At 37.0% G+C, this 20,976-nt stretch overlaps 1 protein-coding gene across 3 annotated transcripts in view; it reads right to left on the reverse strand.

Moving 5' to 3' along the window:
* CUL2 (cullin 2) overlaps positions 1-20,976 on the reverse strand; it is a 156,428-nt gene that overhangs the window by 48,368 nt on the left and 87,084 nt on the right. For all 3 annotated transcript variants that reach the window (XM_080643535.1, XM_080643534.1, XM_080643536.1), the window contains exons 10-16: positions 20,452-20,576; positions 18,165-18,272; positions 16,775-16,834; positions 15,710-15,838; positions 15,516-15,602; positions 13,435-13,587; positions 13,063-13,140 (exon numbers count right to left, since the gene is read on the reverse strand). In XM_080643535.1, coding sequence (XP_080499661.1) covers positions 13,063-13,140; positions 13,435-13,587; positions 15,516-15,602; positions 15,710-15,838; positions 16,775-16,834; positions 18,165-18,272; positions 20,452-20,576 — 740 coding nt within the window. The remainder of the gene's footprint in view (positions 1-13,062; positions 13,141-13,434; positions 13,588-15,515; positions 15,603-15,709; positions 15,839-16,774; positions 16,835-18,164; positions 18,273-20,451; positions 20,577-20,976) is intronic.

The following is a 20,976-nucleotide window of genomic DNA, read 5'->3' on the forward strand; positions in this document are numbered from 1 at the left end:
GATCAGTATTGAGGAAATTGAAATAACCATCAAAAACCTCCCCAAAAATAAAAGTCAAGGACCAGATGGCTTTACCAGTGAATTCTACCAAATGTTCAAAGAACATTTAAAACCTCTCCTTCTTGAACTCTTCTAAAAATTGATCAAGAGGCAATATTTCCTAACACATTCTTATGAAGGCAATATAATCCTGATACCAAAACCTAGCAAAAATAACACATTAAAGAAAACTACAGTCCAATATCTCTGGTAAACACAGATGCAAAAATCCTAAACAAAATACTAGCAAATCAAATATAATAGTACATAAAAAATAATACATCACAACCAAGTGGGGCTCATTCCAAGGGCACAGAATGGTTCAACACAGGCAAATCAATCAATGCAATACACCACATTAACAAAAGAAAGGATAAAAACCATATGATCTTATCAACTGATGCAGAAAAAGCATTTGATAAAATACAACATCCATTTATGATTAAAACACGCAATAAAAAAGGAATACATTGAATGTACCTCAACAGAGTAAAGGTCATGTCTGATAAACCCTCAGCTAATATAATAGTCACTGGTGAAAAACTGAAAGCTTTGCTTCTTAAGATCAGGAACAAGAAGACAAGGATTTCCACTCTCGCCACTATTATTCAATACTGTGCTGGAAGTCCTAGTCAGACCATTAAGACAAGAAAAAGAAAAAATGGCATCCAAGCAGGGAAGAAAGATGTGAAAATATCACTTTTTGCAGATGACATGATTCAGTATATAGAAAATGCTAAAGATTCCACCAAGAAACTATTAGAAACAATAAACAAATACAGTCAAGTTCAAGGATACAAATTCAATATGCAAAAATCCATCGTCTTCCTGTATACTAACAACAAAACTTCAGAAAAAAGTGGGGGGAAAACACACACACAAAATAATTACTTTTGCAATTGGAACCAAAAGAATAAAATACCTAAGAATAAACTTAACAAAGAATGTGAAAGACCTATATACTGAAGATTACAAAGCATTATTAAAAGAAATTGACAATCTGGGAGAAACCAAGATGGCGGCATAGGTAAACACCTAAACTGCTGCCTCACACAACAATTTCAAAACTACAACTAAAAGACGAAATGAACATCATCCAAAACCAAAGGAAGGCTAGCTGAGTGGAAATTCTACAACTAGAAGGAAAGAGAAAAGCACACTGAGACTCAGAGGAATTGTGGAAGGCAGAGGTACCGAGGAGCATGCCTGCGCACGGAGAGGGCGGGCAACTGAATGCGCGGCTGGCTTTCTCAAGCGGGAGGGAGACAAAAGCTCCCGACTGCACTGAACTCCAGTTCCAGGCAAGACTCTGGGGACCCAAACTCATTCGGGAGAAACTGGACTGTCTGGAAGTGGGCGGAACTCGAGGGCGGCTTTCTCTCAGAAGTGCTTGCAGCAATTACCACGGGACACTGAGACACAGGGGCCTATTAGGGCAGGGCTGACAGGAAACTAATGCTATCTGCTCTGCCCTGAGACTCCGCCCCATCCAAGCTGAGCAAAGAGGCTCTTGCAAGTCTTGTCTCATAAGGGTGTCTCCAGCACAGAAGTTATCCCAGCATAGACACAGCTGATCCTCACAGCCAATTGGCCTGAAGGTCAATTCGTCCCAGCGATACCAACAACAATCAAGGCTTAACTGCAACAAGACTGTGCACACAGCCCACAAAGGGGTGCACCAAGAGTGTCTACCTCAGGTAATTGGGGAGGCTGAGCCACTGGGCCCTATAGGACACCTAGCACACAAAGCCACTCTATCAACACAGGGAAGCAGCCAAAATGCGGAGAAAAAGAAAGAGATCACAAACGAAAGAAATGGAGGAAAGCAAACGAATGGATAAAGAGTTCAAAACCACGGTTATAAAGTTTTTCAAGAATTTTCTAGAAAAGGCCGATAAATTTAGTGAGACCCTCAAGGATATGAAAAAGGACCAACCAGAAATTAAGCGTACACTGACTGAAATAAAAAATATTATACAGAGATCTAATAGCAGACTAGAGGATCGCAAGAATCAAGTCAAAGATTTGAAATACAAAGAAGCAAAAAACACTCAACCAAAAAAGCAAAAAGAAAAAAGAATCCAAAAATATGAAGACAGTGTAAGGAGCCTCTGGGACAACTTCAAGTGTACCAACATCAGAATTATGGGGGTGCCAGAACAAGAGAGAGAGCAAGATACTGAAAACCTATTTGAAGAAATAATAACAGAAAACTTCCCCCACCTGGTGAAAGAAACAGACTTACAAGTCCAGGAAGTGCACAGAACCCCAAACAAAAGGAATCCAAAGAGGACCACTCCAAGACACATCATAATTAAAATGCCAAGAGCAAAAAACAAAGAAAGAATATTAAAAGCATCAAGAGAAAAACAGTTAGTTATCTACAAGGGAACACCCATACGATTGTCAGCTGATTTCTCAACAGAAACTATGCAGGCCAGATGGGAGTGGCAAGAAATATTCAAAGTGATGAATAGCAAGAACCTACCCAGCAAAGCTATCATTCAGAATTGAAGGTCAGATAAAGAACTTCACAAAGAAGAAAAAGCTAATGAAGTTCATCACCGCCAAACTAGTATTATATGAAATGCTGAAAGCTATTCTTTAAGAGAAGGAAGAATATAATAGAATCAGGGGCATAGAAAGGGAGTGGACTGACAATTCTTGGGGGGAAAGAGGTGTGGGGGGTGCAGGAAGAGACTGGACTAAAATCGTACACCTATGGATGAGGACAGTGGGGGGGGCGGTAAGGGCAGAGGGTGGGGTGGGAACTGGGTGGAGGGGAGCTATGGGGGGAAAAAGGAACAATTATAATAATCAGAACAATAAAGATTTATTAAATTTAAAAAATAAAAATAAAAAATAAAAAAAATAAAAATTGTGGCAATTCCGCCCCCCCCCTCCAAAAAAAAGAGAGATTGGGAAAGGCACAATAAAATGAAAAAATATCCCATATTCATGGAGTGGAAGAATCAACATAGTTAAAATGGCCATATTACCCAAAGAAATATACAGATTTAATGCAATCCCCTTCAAGATCCCCAATGTCATTTTTCAAAGAAATAGAACGAGAAATCAAATCCGTACAGAACCACAAAAGACCCTGAATAGCCAAAGCAATCCTGAGAAAAAAGAACGAAACTGGAGGTATCATGCTACCCGACTTCAAATTATACTACAGAGCTACAATAAGCAAAACAGCACGGTATTGGCAGAGAAACAGACACACAGATTAATGGAACAGAGTAGAGAGCCCAGCTAATTTGACAAAAGAGCCAGAAACACACAATGGAGTAAAGACAGTCTCTTCAATAAATGGTGTTGGAAAAACTGAAAAGCCACATGCAAATGAATGAAGCTGGATTACAGTTTGTCCCCTTATACAAAAATTAATTCAAAATGTATCAAAGACCTAAATATAAGACCCAAAACAATAACTTACATAAAAGAAAATATAGGTAACAAACCCTGTTCATAGAGAATATTTTATGAACCTGACTCCAAAGGCAAGGGAAGTAAAGGCAAAAATAAATGAAAGGGACTATATGAAACTAAAAAGCTTCTTTACAGCAAAAGAAACTGACAACAAAACAAAGAGGCAGCCAAGCAGATGGGAGATAATATTTGCAAACAGTAGCCCCAAGAAAGGTTTAATTCCCAAAATTTATAAAGAACTCATAAAACTAAACACCAAACAAACAAACCAATCAAAAAGTGGGCAGAGGACCTGAAAATACATCTCTCCCAAGAAGACACAGGAAGAGCCAATAGATATATGAAAAGATGTTCAACCTCACTGGCAACTAGGAAAATGAAAATCAAAACTACAAGACAGATAACACCTCACACCTGTTAGAGTTGCCATCATCAACAACACAAGCAATAACAAATGTTGGAGAGAAAAAAGGAAACCCTCATCCACTGCTGGTGGGAATGTAGACTGCTACAACTATTATGGAAACAGTCTGGCGATGCCTCAAAAAATTAAGAGTAGAGCTACCATATGACACTGCAATCCTTCTCCTGGGGTATATACCTGAAAACCTCAAAATCATGTGTTCGCAAAGATATATGTACCCCTTTACTCATTGCAGCATTATTCATGGTGGCACAAGACATGGAAACTACCACAGTGACCTGTGAAAGAGGACTGAATAAATAAGATGTAGTACATATACTAGGTGTACCAGTTAATAATGCGGATTTCTTTCAATAGGTGGAGTTACACGTATGTTGATATATATGCGATTTTATATGTATGCTACTTTGTTGTATTGACAGCACACTTCAAAACTTCATATGTCAAATTTGCTGAAGGTATTAACATCATAGATATTTTTATCTTAAAAATGTCAAATTTCATGCCAAAAAAAGAGCATTTGTAGGAAATTGGTTTTTTTTTAATTTTATTGTTTAAAGTATTAAATAGAGTAGTACATATATCTCCTTTTTCTTCACCATTGACCTTCCCCCAGCCTCCCTTACCACCTGTCGCATGCCCTCATCCCCCCCCCCCCGCCCCCCCCCCCGTGTTTTGTGTCCATTGGTTGTGCGTGTTTTGTGTCCATTGGTTGTGCTTATATGCATGCATACAAGTCCTTTGGTTGATCTCTTTACCCCTCTCCCCAACACTCCCCAGCCTCTGTATCTTTCTTTTTGTTCATCAGGTTATAATGTTCTTTATTTTCCATAAATGAGTGAGATCATGTGGTATTTTTCTTTGATAGCCTGGCTAATTTCACTTAGCATAATGCTCTCCAGGTCCATTCATGCTGCTGCAAATGGTAGAATTCCTTCTTTTTCATAGCAGCGTAGTATTCCATTTTGTAGATGTACCATAGTTTTCTAACGCACTCATCTGCTGATGGGCATTTAGGCTGTTTCCAAATCTTAGCTATGGTGAATTGTGCTGCTATGAACATAGGGGTGCATATATTTTTTCTAATTGGTGTTTCTAGTTTCTATTCCTAGAAGTAGGATTATTGGGTTAAAGGGGAGTTCCACTTTTAGTTTTTTGAGGAAACTCCATACTGTTCTCCACAGTAGTTGCAACAGTCTAAATTCCCACCAGCAGTGCAGGAGGGTTCCTTTTTCTCGGCATCCTGGCCAGCACTTGTCGTTTGTTGATGATAACCATTGACAGGTGTGAGAGGGTACCTCATTGTCATTTTGATTTGCATCTCTATTGTAACTAGTGACTTTGAGCATGTTTTCATATGTCTCTTGGCCTTCCTTCTGTTTTCTTTCGAAAAGTTTCTATTTAGGTCTGTTGACCATTTTTTTTATTGGATCATTTATCTTCCTTTTATTAAGTTGTATGAGTTCCCTGTAAATGTTGGAGATTAAACCTTTATCAGTGATAACATTTGCAAATATGTTCTCCCATACAGTGGGCTTTCTTATGATTTTGTTTATGTTTTCTTTTGCTGTGCAAAAGCTTTTTATTTTGATTTAGTCCCATTTGTTTATTTTCTCTTTAGTTTCCATTGCCCTAGGAGCGGTATCGGTGAAGAAATTGCTTCGGCCTATGTATGAGATTTCTCTGCCTGTAGATTCCTCTAGTATTTTATGGTTTCCCATGTTATGCTTAAGTCCTTTATCCATTTTGAGTTTATTTTTGTGTATGGTGTAAGTTGGTGGTCTACTTTCATTTTTTTTCATGTATCTGTCCAATTTTCCCAACACCATTTATTGAAGAGAGTGTCTTGGCTCCATTGTATGTTCATACCTCCTTTGTCAAATATTAATAGTGGTTTGGGTCGATATCTGGGTTCTCTATTCTATTCCATTGGTCTATATGGCTGTTCTTGTGCCAGTATCAGGCTCTTTTGAGAACAGTGGCTTTGTAATACAGCTTGAAATCTGGTACTGAAATCCCAACTACTTTGCTCTTTTTTTCTCAGGATTGCTGTGGCTATTCGGGGTCTTTTTTTATTCCAGATAAATTTTTGGAGAGTTCTTTCTAGGTCTGTGAAATATGCCATTGGTATTTTAATGGGGAGTGCATTGAATCTATAGACTGCTTTGGGTAGTATGGACATTTTAATGATGTTGATTCTCCCAATCCATGAACATGGTATGTTCTTCCATCTGTTTATGTCTTCCTCTCTCTCTTTTTTCAGTGTCCTGTAGTTTTCCACGTATAGGTCTTTTACCTCCTTAGTTAAGTTTGTTCCGAGGTATCTTAATTTTTTTGGTGCAATGGTAAATGGGATTGCTTTTTTAGTCTCTTTTTCTGTAAGTTCACTATTGGTGTATAGAAATGCCATAGATATCTTGGTGTTAATTTTGTATCCTGCAACATTGCTGAATTCATTTATTAAGTCTAATAGCTTTTTGATGGAGTCTTTAGGGTTTTATATGTACAATTTCATGTCATCTGCAAATAAGGACAGTTTTACGTCTTCTTTTCCAATTTAGATGCCTTTTATTTCTTCTTCTTGTCTGATCGCAATGGCTAATACTTCCAGTACTATATTGAACAGGAGTAGTGAGAGTGGGCATCCCTGTCTTGTACCTGTTCTTAGGGGAAATGCTTTTAGTTTTTGCCCATTGAGTATGATATTGGCTGTGGGTTTGTCATATATGGCTTTTATTATGTTGAGGTATGATACTTCTATTCCCACCTTGCTAAGAGTTTTTATCAAAAATGGGTGTTGGATTTTGTCAAATGCTTTTCTGCATCAATTGATATGACTACGTGATTTTTCTCTCTCAGTTTGTTTATGTGATGTATCACATTTATTGATTTGCGGATATTGTACCATCCTTGCATTCCTGGGATAAACCCTACTTGGTCATGGTGTATGATCTTTCTGATGTAGTGCTGGATCCAATTTGCTAGAATTTTGTTGAGGATTTTGGCATCTATGTTCATGAGGGATATTAGCCTCTAATTCTCTTTCATTGTGTTGTCTTTATCTGATTTTGGTATTAGGGTAATGCTGGTTTCATAGAATGAGCTTGGAAGTATTCCTTCCTCTTGAATTTTTTGCAATAGTCTAAGGAGGATAGGTTTAAGTTCTTCCTTGAATGTTTGGTGAAACTCCCCTGTGCAGCCGTCTGGCCCCCGGGCTTTTGTTTGCTGGAAGCTTTTTGATGACTGCTTCAATTTCTTCCATAGTTATTGGCCTATTGAGATGTTTAGATTCTTCCTGATTGAGTTTTGGAAGGTTTTATTTTTCTAGGAATATGTCCATTTCCTCCAGGTTGTCAGGTTTGTTGGAATAGAGTTGTTCCTAGTATTTTTTAACAATCCTTTGTATTTCGGTGGGGTCTGTTGTTATTTCACCTCTTTCATTTCTGATTTTATTTATTTGCGTCCTCTCTCTTGGTTTTGTTGATTTTTGGACTGTGTTTTTGGTCTCAATGTCATTTATCTCCACTCTGATCTTTATTATTTCCTTCCTTCTGCTTACACTAGGCGTTACTTGTTGCTCTCTTTCTAACTCTTTTGAGTTGTAGGGTTAGGTAATTTATTACCATTGTTTCTTGTTTTTTTGCAATAGGCTTGTAGAGCTATGAACTTCCCTCTCAAGACTGCTTTCGCTGTGTCCCATAGATTTTGGATTGTTGTGTTTTCATTGTCATTTGTTGCCATGTTGTTTTTTTATTTCTTCCTTGATCTCTCTGGTAACCCAGTCATTGTTTAATAGCATGCTGTTTAGTCTCGATGTGTTTGATTTTTTTGGATTGTTTTTATTGTAGTTGATTTCCAGTTTTATGCCATTGTGATCTGAGAAGATGCTTGATATGACTTCTTTCTTCTTGAATTTGAAGAGACTTTGCCTGTGACCCAATATATGGTCTATCTTTGAAAATGACCCATGTGCACTTGAGAAGAATGTATATTCTGTGACTATGGGGTGAAATGTTCTGAAGATATCAATTCCATCAGGTCTAGTGAGTCATTTAGGATTGATGTTTCTTCGCTGATTTTTTGTTTAGAGGATTTGTCCAATGGTGATAGTGGGGTATTAAAGTCCCCTACTATGATTGTATTGCTGTCAATCTCTCCCTTGATATCCTCTAGGAGTATTTTTATGTATTTGGGTGCTCCTGTATTGGGTGCACATGTTTACCAGAGTTATTTCTTCTTGTTGGATTGCTCCCTTTAGTATTATGAAATGGCCTTCCTTATCTCTTGTTATGTCCTTCACTTTGAGATCTAACTTGTCAGATATAAGTATTGCTAACACAGCTTTTTTTTTCATTTCCATTCAAGTGAAAAACCTTTTTCCACCCCTTCACTCTCAGTCTGTGTGCGTCTTTTTTTCTGAGGTGGGTTTCTTGTAGACAGCAGATATATGAGTCATGTTTTCTTATCCAATCTGTTACTTTATGTCTTTTGATTGGGGAATTTAATTCATTTACATTTAAAGTTATTATTGAGTCGAAACCGGTTTGGCTCAGTGGATAGAGCGTCGGCCTGCAGACTGGAGGGCCTGGGTTCGATTCCGGTCGGGGGCATGTACCTTGGTTGAGGGCACATCTCCAGTGGGAGGTGTGCAGGAGGCAGCTGATCGATGTTTCTCTCTCATCGATGTTTCTAGCTCTCCCTTCCTCTCTGTAAAAAATCAATAAAATATATTTTAAAAAATAAAAAAATAAAGTTATTATTGATAGGTACTTGTTTGTCGCCATTTTGATTCTTTATGCCTATGTTCCTTCTTTGCTTCCTATTTCTTTCTTTCTTTTTTTTTTTTTTTTTTTTACAGCAGACCCTTTAGCATTTCTTGCATTGGTGGTTTGGTGGTAATAAACTCCCTTAGTCCTTTTTTGTCTGTGAAGCTCCTGATTCCACCTTCAATTTTGAATGACAGCCTTGATGCTTTTAGTATTCTTGGATTCAGTCCCTTGCTTTGCCTCACTTTGTATATTTCATTCCATTCACTTCTGGCCTGGTGTGTTTCTGTTGAGAAAACAGTTGATATTCTAATAGGAGATCCCTTGTAGGTAACTTTCTGTCTCTCTGGCAGCTTTTAAGATCCTTACTTTGTCGTCGGTGTTCGCCAATTTAATTATGATGTGTCTTGGTGTCGGTCTTTTGGGGTTCAACTTGTTTGGGACTCTATGGACTTCTTGGACTTGCATAGTTTTTTTCTTGCCAATATCAGGGAAGTTTTATGTCATTATTTCTTCAAACAGATTTTCTATTTCTTGCTTCTCTTCCTCTCCTTCTGGTACCCCTATTATGCGAATGTTGTTTCGTTTTGTGTTGTCCCAAAGCTCCCTTAGGCTCTCCTCTTGCTTTTTAAGTCTTCTTTCCAGTTGCTGCTGTGTTTGTGTTTTCTTTCCTACCTTGTCTTCTAATTCGCTGATGTGGTCCTCAGCCTCTTCTAGGCTACTGTTTAAGCCTTCCATTGTGTTCTTTATTGCAGCTATGTCATTCTTCATCTCCTCTTTGTTCCTTTTCAAGTTTGTGACATTCTCATTCAGCTCCTTATAGTTCTCACTGAGTTGTGTGTATTTGTCATCCAGCCATTTAAACATCCTTATAACCATTACTCTGAATTCTTTCTCTGATATGATGCTAGCCTCAATTTCATTTAACTCCCTTTCTGGTGATGCCTCTTTTTCTTTCCTTTGGGAATTGCTTTTGTGTCTTCCCACGTTTTGCTGTAATGTTTTAATTGTAGGTCCGATTGGTTTGATACTCAGGTTCTTTTGGGGATGGTGCTACTGGTGTGATCTCTCAGGTCTCCTGGGCTTGGTAATCTAGTGTAGCTCCCTACTTGAGCTATTTGGGTTTTCTTGATGTAGGCCTGTGAGCTGGAAAGGTACAACTGCAGCCATGGAGGGGGGTGTCCCAATTTTTGTTGTCTTGTGCCCTTGATTGAAATTGTGTGGGAACTCACAGTGGCACCCAGGAACCGTCTGTTGGGGTGATGGGGCTCAGGGGGCCTGCTCTCTGGAAAGGCGTGACTGTGGTGTCCAGAGTTCTGTAGTTGTAGGGTGGGCAGACTCAGCTTTTGCTGCTGCACCTGTGGTGGATATGCGCACGCTCCCGGTGGAGGCTCACAGGGGTACCTGTGGTGCGTTTGCCAGCAAGAGGCGCTGAAGCACTCTGAAGGGCCCTGGCACTGAAGCCGCGTAATTGAGGCGTCTGTGTACAGGTATCCAGGAAGAGGGGATTCAGAATTTCTACTGCCCGGGGCAGTGCGTCCGTTTGTCCAAGATCACCCCCAAGCAAGGACTCAAAGCAGCTCCCACAAGCGCCCTGTGGATAGATGGGCTCAGGGTGCCTGTCCGTTGGAAATGCGCGCGCGGGCTGGCGGTATATTTGGCGCAGAGCTCTGACGCACTTTGAGGGGCCCTGGCGCTGAAGGTAAGCAGCTGGGGTGTATGTGGGCAGTTATTCAGGAGAAGGGAGTTCAGAATTTCTACTGCGGGGCAGCACGTCCTTGTCTGTACAGAATCACACCCAGCAGGGGCTCAAAGCAGCTCCCCAGAGGACCCTGTGGATATATGGGCTCAGGGTGCCTGCCCTTTGGAAATGTGCACATCTGTGGCAGTGAGTTTGCCGGCACAGAGTTCTGACGCACTTTGAGGGGCCCTGGCGCTGAAGTTACATAGCTGGGGTGTCTGCGGGCAGTTATTCAGGCAGAGGAAATTCAGAATTTCTACTGCAGGGCAGTGTGCCCTTGTCTGTACTGAATCACACTCAGCAAGGACTCCCCATGGCTCCCAGGCGCTGCCTGCAGAGTGGTATGCCCTGGATGCCTGCGTGGCTGGAAACATACGAAAGCAGTGTCCGGAGTTCTGCCGCTGGGGAGGGGGAAGATGCACTTAATGCTGCAGGAACAGTGCACCTTTGGAGGTAGAGGTCCCAGGGTCCATGGGTCTGCAGCTGGGATAGTAGTATTTTGGCTTGAGTGGCTGCTGGGTCGCGGGCAGTGTCAAAGTCCTGTCTGGGTGGTGGTGCTGATGAGTTCCTTGAAAAGGCCACTGTCCCCTTCAAGATGGCGTGGGCTCCATGCCCGAGTCCTGCAGTCCTGGGAGTGCCCGCAGCGGTGGTAGTCTCTCCCTGTCCAAGAGAGCCTGGTCTGCCAGCCCTTGCTGCTTCTGCAAGATTTAACTGTCCCTTACTCACTCATACACATACCACACACATCCACACTCTCCTTTCATACCCTCACTCACTCACTTCCTCTCCCTCACCTCTGTCCTGCCAGCTGCCATCTTTTTAGGGCCCATTTGCAGGAATTTTAATTCATTATTTTGAAGAAAAGCGCTGCTGAATACTTTGGAAAGCTTATGGTGAACATACTCCATCTCAAGATACTTGTGAACGCTGATTTAAATGCTTTAAAAATGATTTCAATGTGAAAGACAAAGAACGTCCAGGTCAACCGAAAAAGTTTGAAAAACCAACAATTACAAGCATTATTGGATGAAGATGCGTGTAAAACTCAAAAACAACTTGCAGAAAGATTAAACATTGCTCAGCAAACAATTTCTGATCGTGTACAAGCAATGGGAAAGATTTTAAAGGAAGGAAAATGGGTGCCACATCAACTGAACGAAAGAAATGAAAAACCGAAAAGTCATCAGTAAAATGTTGCTTCAATGGCACAAAAAAGAAAGTCTTTTTTGCATCGAATTGTGACTGGTGATGAAAAGTGGATTTATTTTGAGAATCCCAAATGCACAAAATCATGGGTTGATCCAGGTCAACCATCAACATCGACTGCAAGGCCAAATCACTTTGGAAAGAAGACAATGCTCTGTGTTTGGTGGAATCAGGAAGGTGTGGTGTATTATGAACTTCTAAAACCAAGTGAAACGGTTAATACTGATCGCTACCGACAACAAATAATCAATTTGAACCACGCTTTGATTGTGAAACGACCAGAATGTGCCAGAAGACATGGCAAAGTCATTTTGCTTCATGATGATGCACCATCATACACTTCAAAACCAGTTCAAGACAAGTTAAAAGATCTTGCCTAGGAAGTATTAACCCACCCGCTGTATTCACCAGACCTTGCTCCTTCAGATTACCAATTGTTCCAATCGATGGCACACGCACTTTCTTATCAGCACTTTAAAATGTACAAAGAAGTGGAAAATTGTGTCTCTGAATGGTTTGCCTCAAAACAAGAAAAGTTCTATTGGGATGGTATCCACAAATTACCTGAAAGATGGGGAAAATGTGTAGCTAGCGATGTACATTACTTTGAATAAAGCACTTTTGATGTTTCTCTTGAAATTATTGTGCTTTCTTTGAATACAAAAATCCGCATTATTAAGCGATATACCTAGCATACAATGGAATTCTATTAAGCCATAAGAAAGGATGAAATAGCGCCATTTGCAATAATGTGCATGGACCTTGAGAACATTATGCTAAGTGAAATAAGTCAGTCATAAAAGGCTACGAACCATATGATTTCATTCATATGTAGGATAGAAAACTGAAACTCATGAAGACAAACAGCAGTGTGGTGGTTGCCAGAGGGAAGGGATTGTGGGTAGAAAAGCGTCCTAATATATGGTGACCGAAGATCTGACCATGGATGCGGGGCACCTGGTGCAATATACAGATCTTGTAACATATAAACTCACACCTGAAACCTATATGTTCATGTTGACCAATGTCACCCCAATAAATTTAGTTAAAAAAAATTTGCCCAGAAATAAAAATAACTACAAGGGATAAATGAAGTATAAAAATGGCTCTAAGTTCAAATGTAAAATTAGAAAGTGATTTAAGTATTAAGTTCTAAACTTTTTTCTAATATCAGAAGTTTTTGTAATTTAAATCTGCTTAAGAGCTGATAATAGGTTTAACTATTAGTAAGAGTCATGTTTTGACAAAGAACTCTATGACAACCTTTGCTTATGAGTTTTAGTATTAGTAACTAATAATTTACATTCTTCCTACAAAGTACATAACTATTATTTCTGAATATATTTTTATATCACAAGCAATTAAGACTTTGGAAAATATTTAAAGTGATATAACATGGAGACAATTATTAAAATTCCTTAGGTCTTCTAATATATATCCTGCAAACTTACCATCTGTACACTTTTTTCCAATTCCTGGGGAATTGCAAATGTAGATGAAGGAGCCTGAGTAAGAGGCCATGCGCCAGCCTAGAAGAAAATAAGTAAAATAAAGAAGTTAAATAGACAAGCATCTAACTTGATAATAAATATTTATAAAGTGATTTAAACTAAAGAATCTCTTTTTTCTTTTCTCAAAATGTTGATAAAACCCATTAGCATTACTACCTTGGCACATTTCATTCCAAATCAATATAACATATAACATTAGAAGCTACAATCCATTGATTAAAGAAAATGCAATGAGGCCTCTATTTATTAATTGTTTGGATCAGACTATTTGAAATGAGTAGTAAATGCCTACAATAAAACATATATTCATACCTGTAGAACATATATTTGAAAACTAATTCCCAAATCTATTACTGTGTCTTGATTTTTGATAAAATTATTGAACTTATTGTTGAGATCAGCACTGACACTCATATCTGTATACATCCGATGCAGCTTGCTGGTAAACTCATAACCACATGCTTGCTGTAAAAACAGTTTAAAACAAACACATTATTTAAAAAGAATAATAAGCCATATTAATTAATGAGAACATGTTACTATTGCTAGTTCTATGGTCAAGGGTATGCATATTATATTCAAGTCTACTCTTCAGAAAAATTATCAACTACTGAATATTTCAGCATAAATATGTCTCAGCTACTACTTATTTCACCAATGTGTAAGCTAAAATGAAGCAAAAATAAACTAAAATTCAACGGCACTACAAAACTTGTACTTAAAGGAATATTCCAGGTACATTCATTTATTAATGATACAAATCTTTTGTTAATACTGTTTATCTTGTGGATAAGTCTATATCAATATACAGAATGTCCCAAAAAATGCATACAATCTTTTAATAGCTGATAGCTGTTAAATGAAAATAAAATATATTTTAATAAACACTGCCTTTATAATTACTAGGTGTACAGGTTAATAATAATCAAAGAAAACACGATAATTTCAAGAGAAACATCAAAAGTGCTTTATTCAAAGTAATGTCCATCGCTAGCTACACATTTCCCCATCATTCAGGTAATTTGTGGATATCGTCCCAATAGAACTTTTCTTGTTTTGAGGCAAACCATTCAGAGACACAATTTTCCACTTCTTTGTACATTTTGAAGTGCTGGTAAGAAAGTGCGTGTGCCATCAATTGGAACAATTGGTAATCTGAAGGAGCAAGGTCTGGTGAATACAGCGGGTGGGTTAATACTTCCCAAGCAAGATCTTTAAACGTGTCTTGAACTGGTTTTGAAGTGTGTGATGGTGTATTATCATGAAGCAAAATGACTTTGCCATGTCTTCTGGTACATTCTGGTCATTTCACAATCAAAGCATGGTTCAAATTGATTATTTGTTGTCGGTAGCAATCAGTATTAACCGGTTCACCTGGTTTTGGAAGCTCATAATACACCACACCTTCCTGATTCCACCAAACACAGAGCATTGTCTTCTTTCCAAAGTGATTTGGCCTTGCAGTCGATGTTGATGGTTGACCTGGATCAACCCATGATTTTGTGCATTTGGGATTCTCAAAATAAATCCACTTTTCATCACCAGTCACAATTCGATGCAAAAAAGACTTTCTTTTGTGCCGTTGAAGCAACATTTTACTGATGACTTTTCGGTTTTTCATTTCTTTCGTTCAGTTGATGTGGCACCCATTTTCCTTCCTTTAAAATCTTTCCCATTGCTTGTACACGATCAGAAATTGTTTGCTGAGCAATGTTTAATCTTTCTGCAAGTTGTTTGAGTTTGTCACACATCTTCATCCAATAATGTTTGTAATTGTTGGTCTTCAAACTTTTTCAGTTGACCTGGACAATCTTTGTCTTTTACATCGAAATCATCACTTTTAAAGCGTTTAAACCAGAGTTCACAAGTATCTTGAGATGGAGCATGTTCACATAAGCTTCCTGAAGTATACGATAACTTTCAGCAGCACTTTTCTTCAAAATAAAGTAATGAATTACAACTTCCCGTAAATGCTCTTTTTTTGGCATGAAATTTGACATTTTTTAAGCATAAAAATATCTATGATGTTAACACCTTCAGAAAATTTGAGATATGAAGTTTTGAAGCTTGCTGTCAATACAACAAAATAGCATACATATCAAACCGCATATATATCAACATATGTGTAGCTCCACCTATTGAAAAAAATCCACATTATTAACTGGTACACCTAGTATATTCAAAGTGTGTATACATTTTCGGGGACACCTTGTATATAGAGAGAGCTTTCTTTAATACAGTATTTGCATATCCCATCATATAGATCTACCATTATACATTTAACCAGTCACCTGCTGATTATTTCCTGTTGTTATATCTAATGCTACAATGAACATCTTTTTGTGTTAGCAGAATAATTTCTAGGACATAATCAGATCAAAGGCTCACATTACCTTTAATTTATTGATCATGGCTTCTTCAGAATCCATAGACATAGATAACCCATGAATTAAACGTTTCGCCAGCATTCTTGCGTAGAACTATATTAAAAGATATTTCTAAAGATTACTTCCTTTCTGATGACTTATATTTCAAAAATAAATAAAATCTGACTAAACCAAATAAAACTTATCTATTCACAACTTACCTTTTGAAAAACATCCTTATCATCGATATATTTGAAAACAGTAATGAAGCTGGTGAGTTTGTCTTCCACTTCATTCTCAGTCATCCCCTTTGCTGATTTCTTCAGTAAGTTGTCACAGTACTTAGCAAGCTCAAATAGAAATTGACAGTGTATCTTATAAAGGGCCCTTCTATACATATGCCTCAATAGAGGCAAAGGACAATAGTACAAAATATCAATGGATAAAGTCTCTGCCATCCTAAAGCTTATGTTTTTAAAATTATGAATATGCACTAAAGCAGTGGTCAGCAAACTGCGGCTCGCGAGCAACATGCAGCTCGCAAGCCGTGGTTTGCCGCTCTGTTGACTAATGAGTTTGCCAACCACTGCACTGAAGAATTCAAAATATGTCATAAGGCAAATTTTTAAGAAAACTATAAACAAGTCAAAAATCTAATCAACATTTAGTGAACAATAAAACACTAACATAAACAACAGAAGTTTCAAAAGAACACCTAGATGCGTTTTGAGTAGCTCTATAATTTTCGACATTAAACAATTATTTTTTTATTCTTATCACAACTTTATAATTAAGTTTTCTTTAATTATCATCAAATTTCCTTCCAATTTCATATAAAATAAAATCTCTATGAGAAGTAATGCAAATTATTTCAAAGAAGACATACTTTAAAACCCAAACTGTACTGCTTGGATTTTAGAAGCCTTACAAAAATTGGAACAACAGAGAAAATTAGCATGGCCTCTGCATAAAGATGCACACACATTAGTGAAGCGTTTCATATTAAAAAAAAAACAAAAAAAAAACACACACCAAACTTTATTAAATAAAGTATATTTTTCCTTCAGTTATTTCTCAAGAAAAGGTTATAGTACATAGGTCCAACTGTATTCCTTAAATAAGTGCCAAATTATATATGATGTAGATAATTTTTACTTTTAATAACTTAGTTTTATGGATTTTTTCTGAAAAATGTTACAAATACAAATTAATTTAACATTCTCCTCAGTTTTCATTTTCTAATATTGATGTCCATAAGATTATTTTTAAGCAATCATCAAACTTACCAATTCAGGAGCTTTGCAAACAGACTTGGGTTCTCTGTAATTTACAACTGATGTAAGAGCCTAAATAGAAAACAAGCCAGTAATTAACTAGTAATAGGGTATAATCTGCACATCCATAAATTATTAACCCACACAAAACACAACATTTTGGTCGTAGTTTGTTAATTTTGTTTTCATTCTGAACACAGGGTAATTTCCTCTAACCGTATGCCTCATGATAGTTATAGACCAATTATATATCCCATTCCTACTGAAAGTTATTCTTTATAACTCATTACTGATATCTGAACACAGATAAAATAAGACTAAATTTTAAAAAAATCTTAAAATAACCATATCAGCAAATTTCCTTTAAAGTATACCAAAATTCAAAAATTTGTAACATATACGTATTTCTTTGAAATATTACTTATATAGCCTACAGATTATATTGAAATTAAAAATCAGCATTAAAATTATACATGTTTTTCCAGAACATGTTTGACTGTTTACTAACAATTCCCCTTAGAATCATTGTTCTCATAATCATGAGAAATTCAATCTCCATATAATTCATTCAATTTAACCATTTGTTATTAATTTGAAAGTTATGTTATTATTATTTTGATTTTCACATTTAAATTATGTAATCTCCATGTCAAGATTAGAAAACTCGTAATTAGAAGCCTCAATCCTGAAATCACCCTAAAGAATGAATAAAGAAATAGAATTTTAATTAACCTGTTTTTAAACAACACAGGTTCACTTACACCCAGATTTTTGATACAAATACTGTAAATGTATTTTCTCTTCCTTAAGATTTTCTTAATAACATTTTTTATTCTCTAACTTACTTTATTGTGATAATATAGTTATACTAAATATATAAAATATGCACTTATTGACTGTTTATGCTATCAGGAAGGCTTCTGGTAATATCAGTAGGCCATTAGTAGTGAAGTTTTGGGGAAGTCAAAAGTTATATGTGGATTTTTAACTAAAGGGGAGGGGTATCAGGGCCCCTATCCTCTGAAATGTTCCAGGGTCAACTGTATTCATACAGACATTCCCTGACTTAAGATGATTTTTACGATTTTTTTTTTACTTTAATATGTGAGAAAGCGGTATGTATTCAATAAACTGTACTTTGAATTTTGATCTTTTCCACAGCAAGGATAAATAATGATACTCTCCCATGTATTTAATGTGTTAGATGACTTTGCCCAACTATAACTAATGAGAGTGTCCTGAGAACGTTTAAGGTAGGTTCAGCTAAGGTAAGATGTTCAGTAGGTTAGGTGCATTAAATGAATTTTTATTTAAAATATTTCTAACTTTTGATGGGTTTACCAGGACATAACCCCGTCATAAGCTGAGAAGCATTTGTAGATATAGATATTATTAAAGTTACCTTATCCAATGCACTCATAAAGTGCTGATCACCATTCAAAACAGTGTTGATAAGTTGAACAAATTTACCATGTACTTCCAAAACTGACTCCACAAATAGTGTTGGCATCTACAGATATAAAATACAAAATACATTTTAAGTTCAAAGATATAATTAGGGTTATCAAAAATTGTCGTTTAATTAAGAGTAAATTTTTTCCAAGCAAATTAATGTTATGCAAGTACACACTTTCTCAAAAAATATTTTTAGTTAAAACTGTCTTGCCTGGCCGGTGTGGTTCAGTATCAACCTATGAACTAGAAGGTCACGGTTCCATTCCTGGTCATGACACATGCCTGGGCTGCAGGCTCAATCTCCAGTGTGGGGAGTGTAGTAGGCAGCTGATGATTCTCTGTCATCATTAATGTTTCTCTCTCCCTCCCTCTCACTTCCTCTTTGAAATCAATTAAAATATATATATATTTTAGAAACTGTCTTAAAAATCTAAAACTTTAATGTTGAAATTAGCTGTCATTCAACACCAGCAATGCAGAGCTATAATTCCTCTGCCAGAAGAACTCACTGAAAACACACTTCTCTCCGATGTTGGAATACTGTTTCTTAAGGGTAACATGATACAGTCTCTGAACCACCAAGCCTATCACTTTCAAAAAGGATTATATAAATAAAAACTGCCTTCAAAGCCGGTGAAGGCTGAAAGAGAGAGCAGAGCTCAAAAGCAAGTATCTGTGAAAATTGAGACCCCTGGAGTTGGACAATCCCCTACATCTCAGAGTGAGGAAATACTTAGCTTTCACTCCTTTTTTTTTTTCTTTCTTTCTTTTGTTAATCCTTACCCGAGGATATTTTTCCATTGATTTTTAGAGAGTGGAAGGGAAAGCTAGAGACACAGAGAGAGAAACATCGATGTGAGAGAGACACATTGATTGGTTGCCTCCTGCACGTGCCCTGCCTGGGGTCGGTAATTGAGCCTGCAACCAGGGTACATGCCCTTGACTAGAATCGAACCCACAACCCTTCAGTCCCCGAGCCAATGCTCTAACCACTAAGCAACCAGTTAGAGTGTGAGTTTTCACTCTTAATGGGGATAATTATATAGTACTTAAGAGTTAACTAAGTCAGCTAAAATTATGTGAATCTATTACAAATTCATTCTTTTATTTCTATCTCCCAGTCCTTGAAGCAAACTCTATGCCTCTATGCCGAATATTATTTAACACCCTGAATCTGTAAAACTAATAAAATTAATAAACCCAATAAATAATACAGATTAATAAACATAAAAATATATCAACTAATAGTTTATTTTTATTTTTTTAAATATATTTTTATTGATTTCAGAGAGGAAGGGAGAGGGAGAGAGAGATAGAAACATCAATGATGAGAGAGAATCACTGACTGGCTGCCTCCTGCATGCCCCCTACTGGGAATCGAGCCCGCAACCTGGGCATGTGTCCTTGACCGGAATTGAACCTGGGACCCCTCAGTCCACAAACCGATGCTCTCTCTATCCACTGAGCCAAACCAAATAGGGCAACTAATAGTTTGTATTACTGTGGTAGGACATAAAATCTAAGATTTGCCAAAAACAAATAAATCTACAAATAAAGTGATAAGCATCTGAATAATGTTGTCTATTATAGATTACTGCATTATAGATGACAAGTAAATAGCTCTACTTAGGAAAAAGAACATTTCATGTCATATCTATTTATTCATCAAACATCACTGGTAAAAACAAGATGGTCCAACAAGATTGATGATAGGAATACAGTGATAGGAAAGATGCCTTTTTTGTAAATAGTCATTTGATTGTCAGAGAACTCTTAAAGAAAAGTGGGTATTAGGGACATGATGGTCAACGTTGGGTAGTAAGCATATATTTAGGGAAGATCATTTTAATCTAAATTTGCTTCCTGGGCTATCAAACTCAGAGTATATATAAAGAAAGCAAACTGTGAGTTCTCCATATTACTATTGATTAATTCCATTACCACTACAACTATTAGTGCCAGTTATATAGAAATACAATTATTTAAAATTGCTAAGTGAACACATCAATATAACTAAGAAAAAGCTTATCTCATTCAATGATTTTCTAATAATCTGATTACTCCAAAATGTGTCCAACAAACTTTAGGCTTGAAACATTTTAATAAAGATGTTTAATGTATTGGCATGGTAAGACTTTTCTTTCATTGTTTAAGACAGTAAAGTGATAACAAAAAACCTAAATGCATGATAATCTGATTAAGAGAAAAATTCCCCAATTCCTTATATAACTCACATTTTCCTGAGTAAGATTACTGGTCGCTCTAAGGCCCTCATCATGGACATGATTTTGCAGCTCCTGTATCATATGAGGTAAACCAGTGGACACAGCACGGAGTAAGACATACATATTTGCCATGTCTGAGGGGGGAAAAATTTGTATTAGATTTCCAAATATTTTAAAAATATTAGGTAATATATGGCTCAAAATGCAGAATTATAAAGAGTATGCAGAGAAAGTCCCCCACTCCTGTCTCCCAACCACCCAGTCCTCCTTCCCATGGGAAAGCAATATTGTGTTCTTTCAAAGCTCTTTCATGCACACTCAGGCAAATACATATATTCTTCCCTCTGCCCCTTTTTATAAGAGTATAGTGTATTTTGTGTATTATTTGCAACTGCAGAATACATTTTCACTCAGAGATTTTTTTTTATCAGTACACTGAGCATTTCTTCATATTTTACAACTGTACAGCACTCCATTATATATAAAATTACTTAACAATTGATGGAAATTTGGTTGTTTCCAATCTCTTGATAC

Source organism: Plecotus auritus (assembly GCF_963455305.1).
Source record: "Plecotus auritus genome assembly, chromosome: 1".
NCBI lineage: Eukaryota > Metazoa > Chordata > Mammalia > Chiroptera > Vespertilionidae > Plecotus > Plecotus auritus.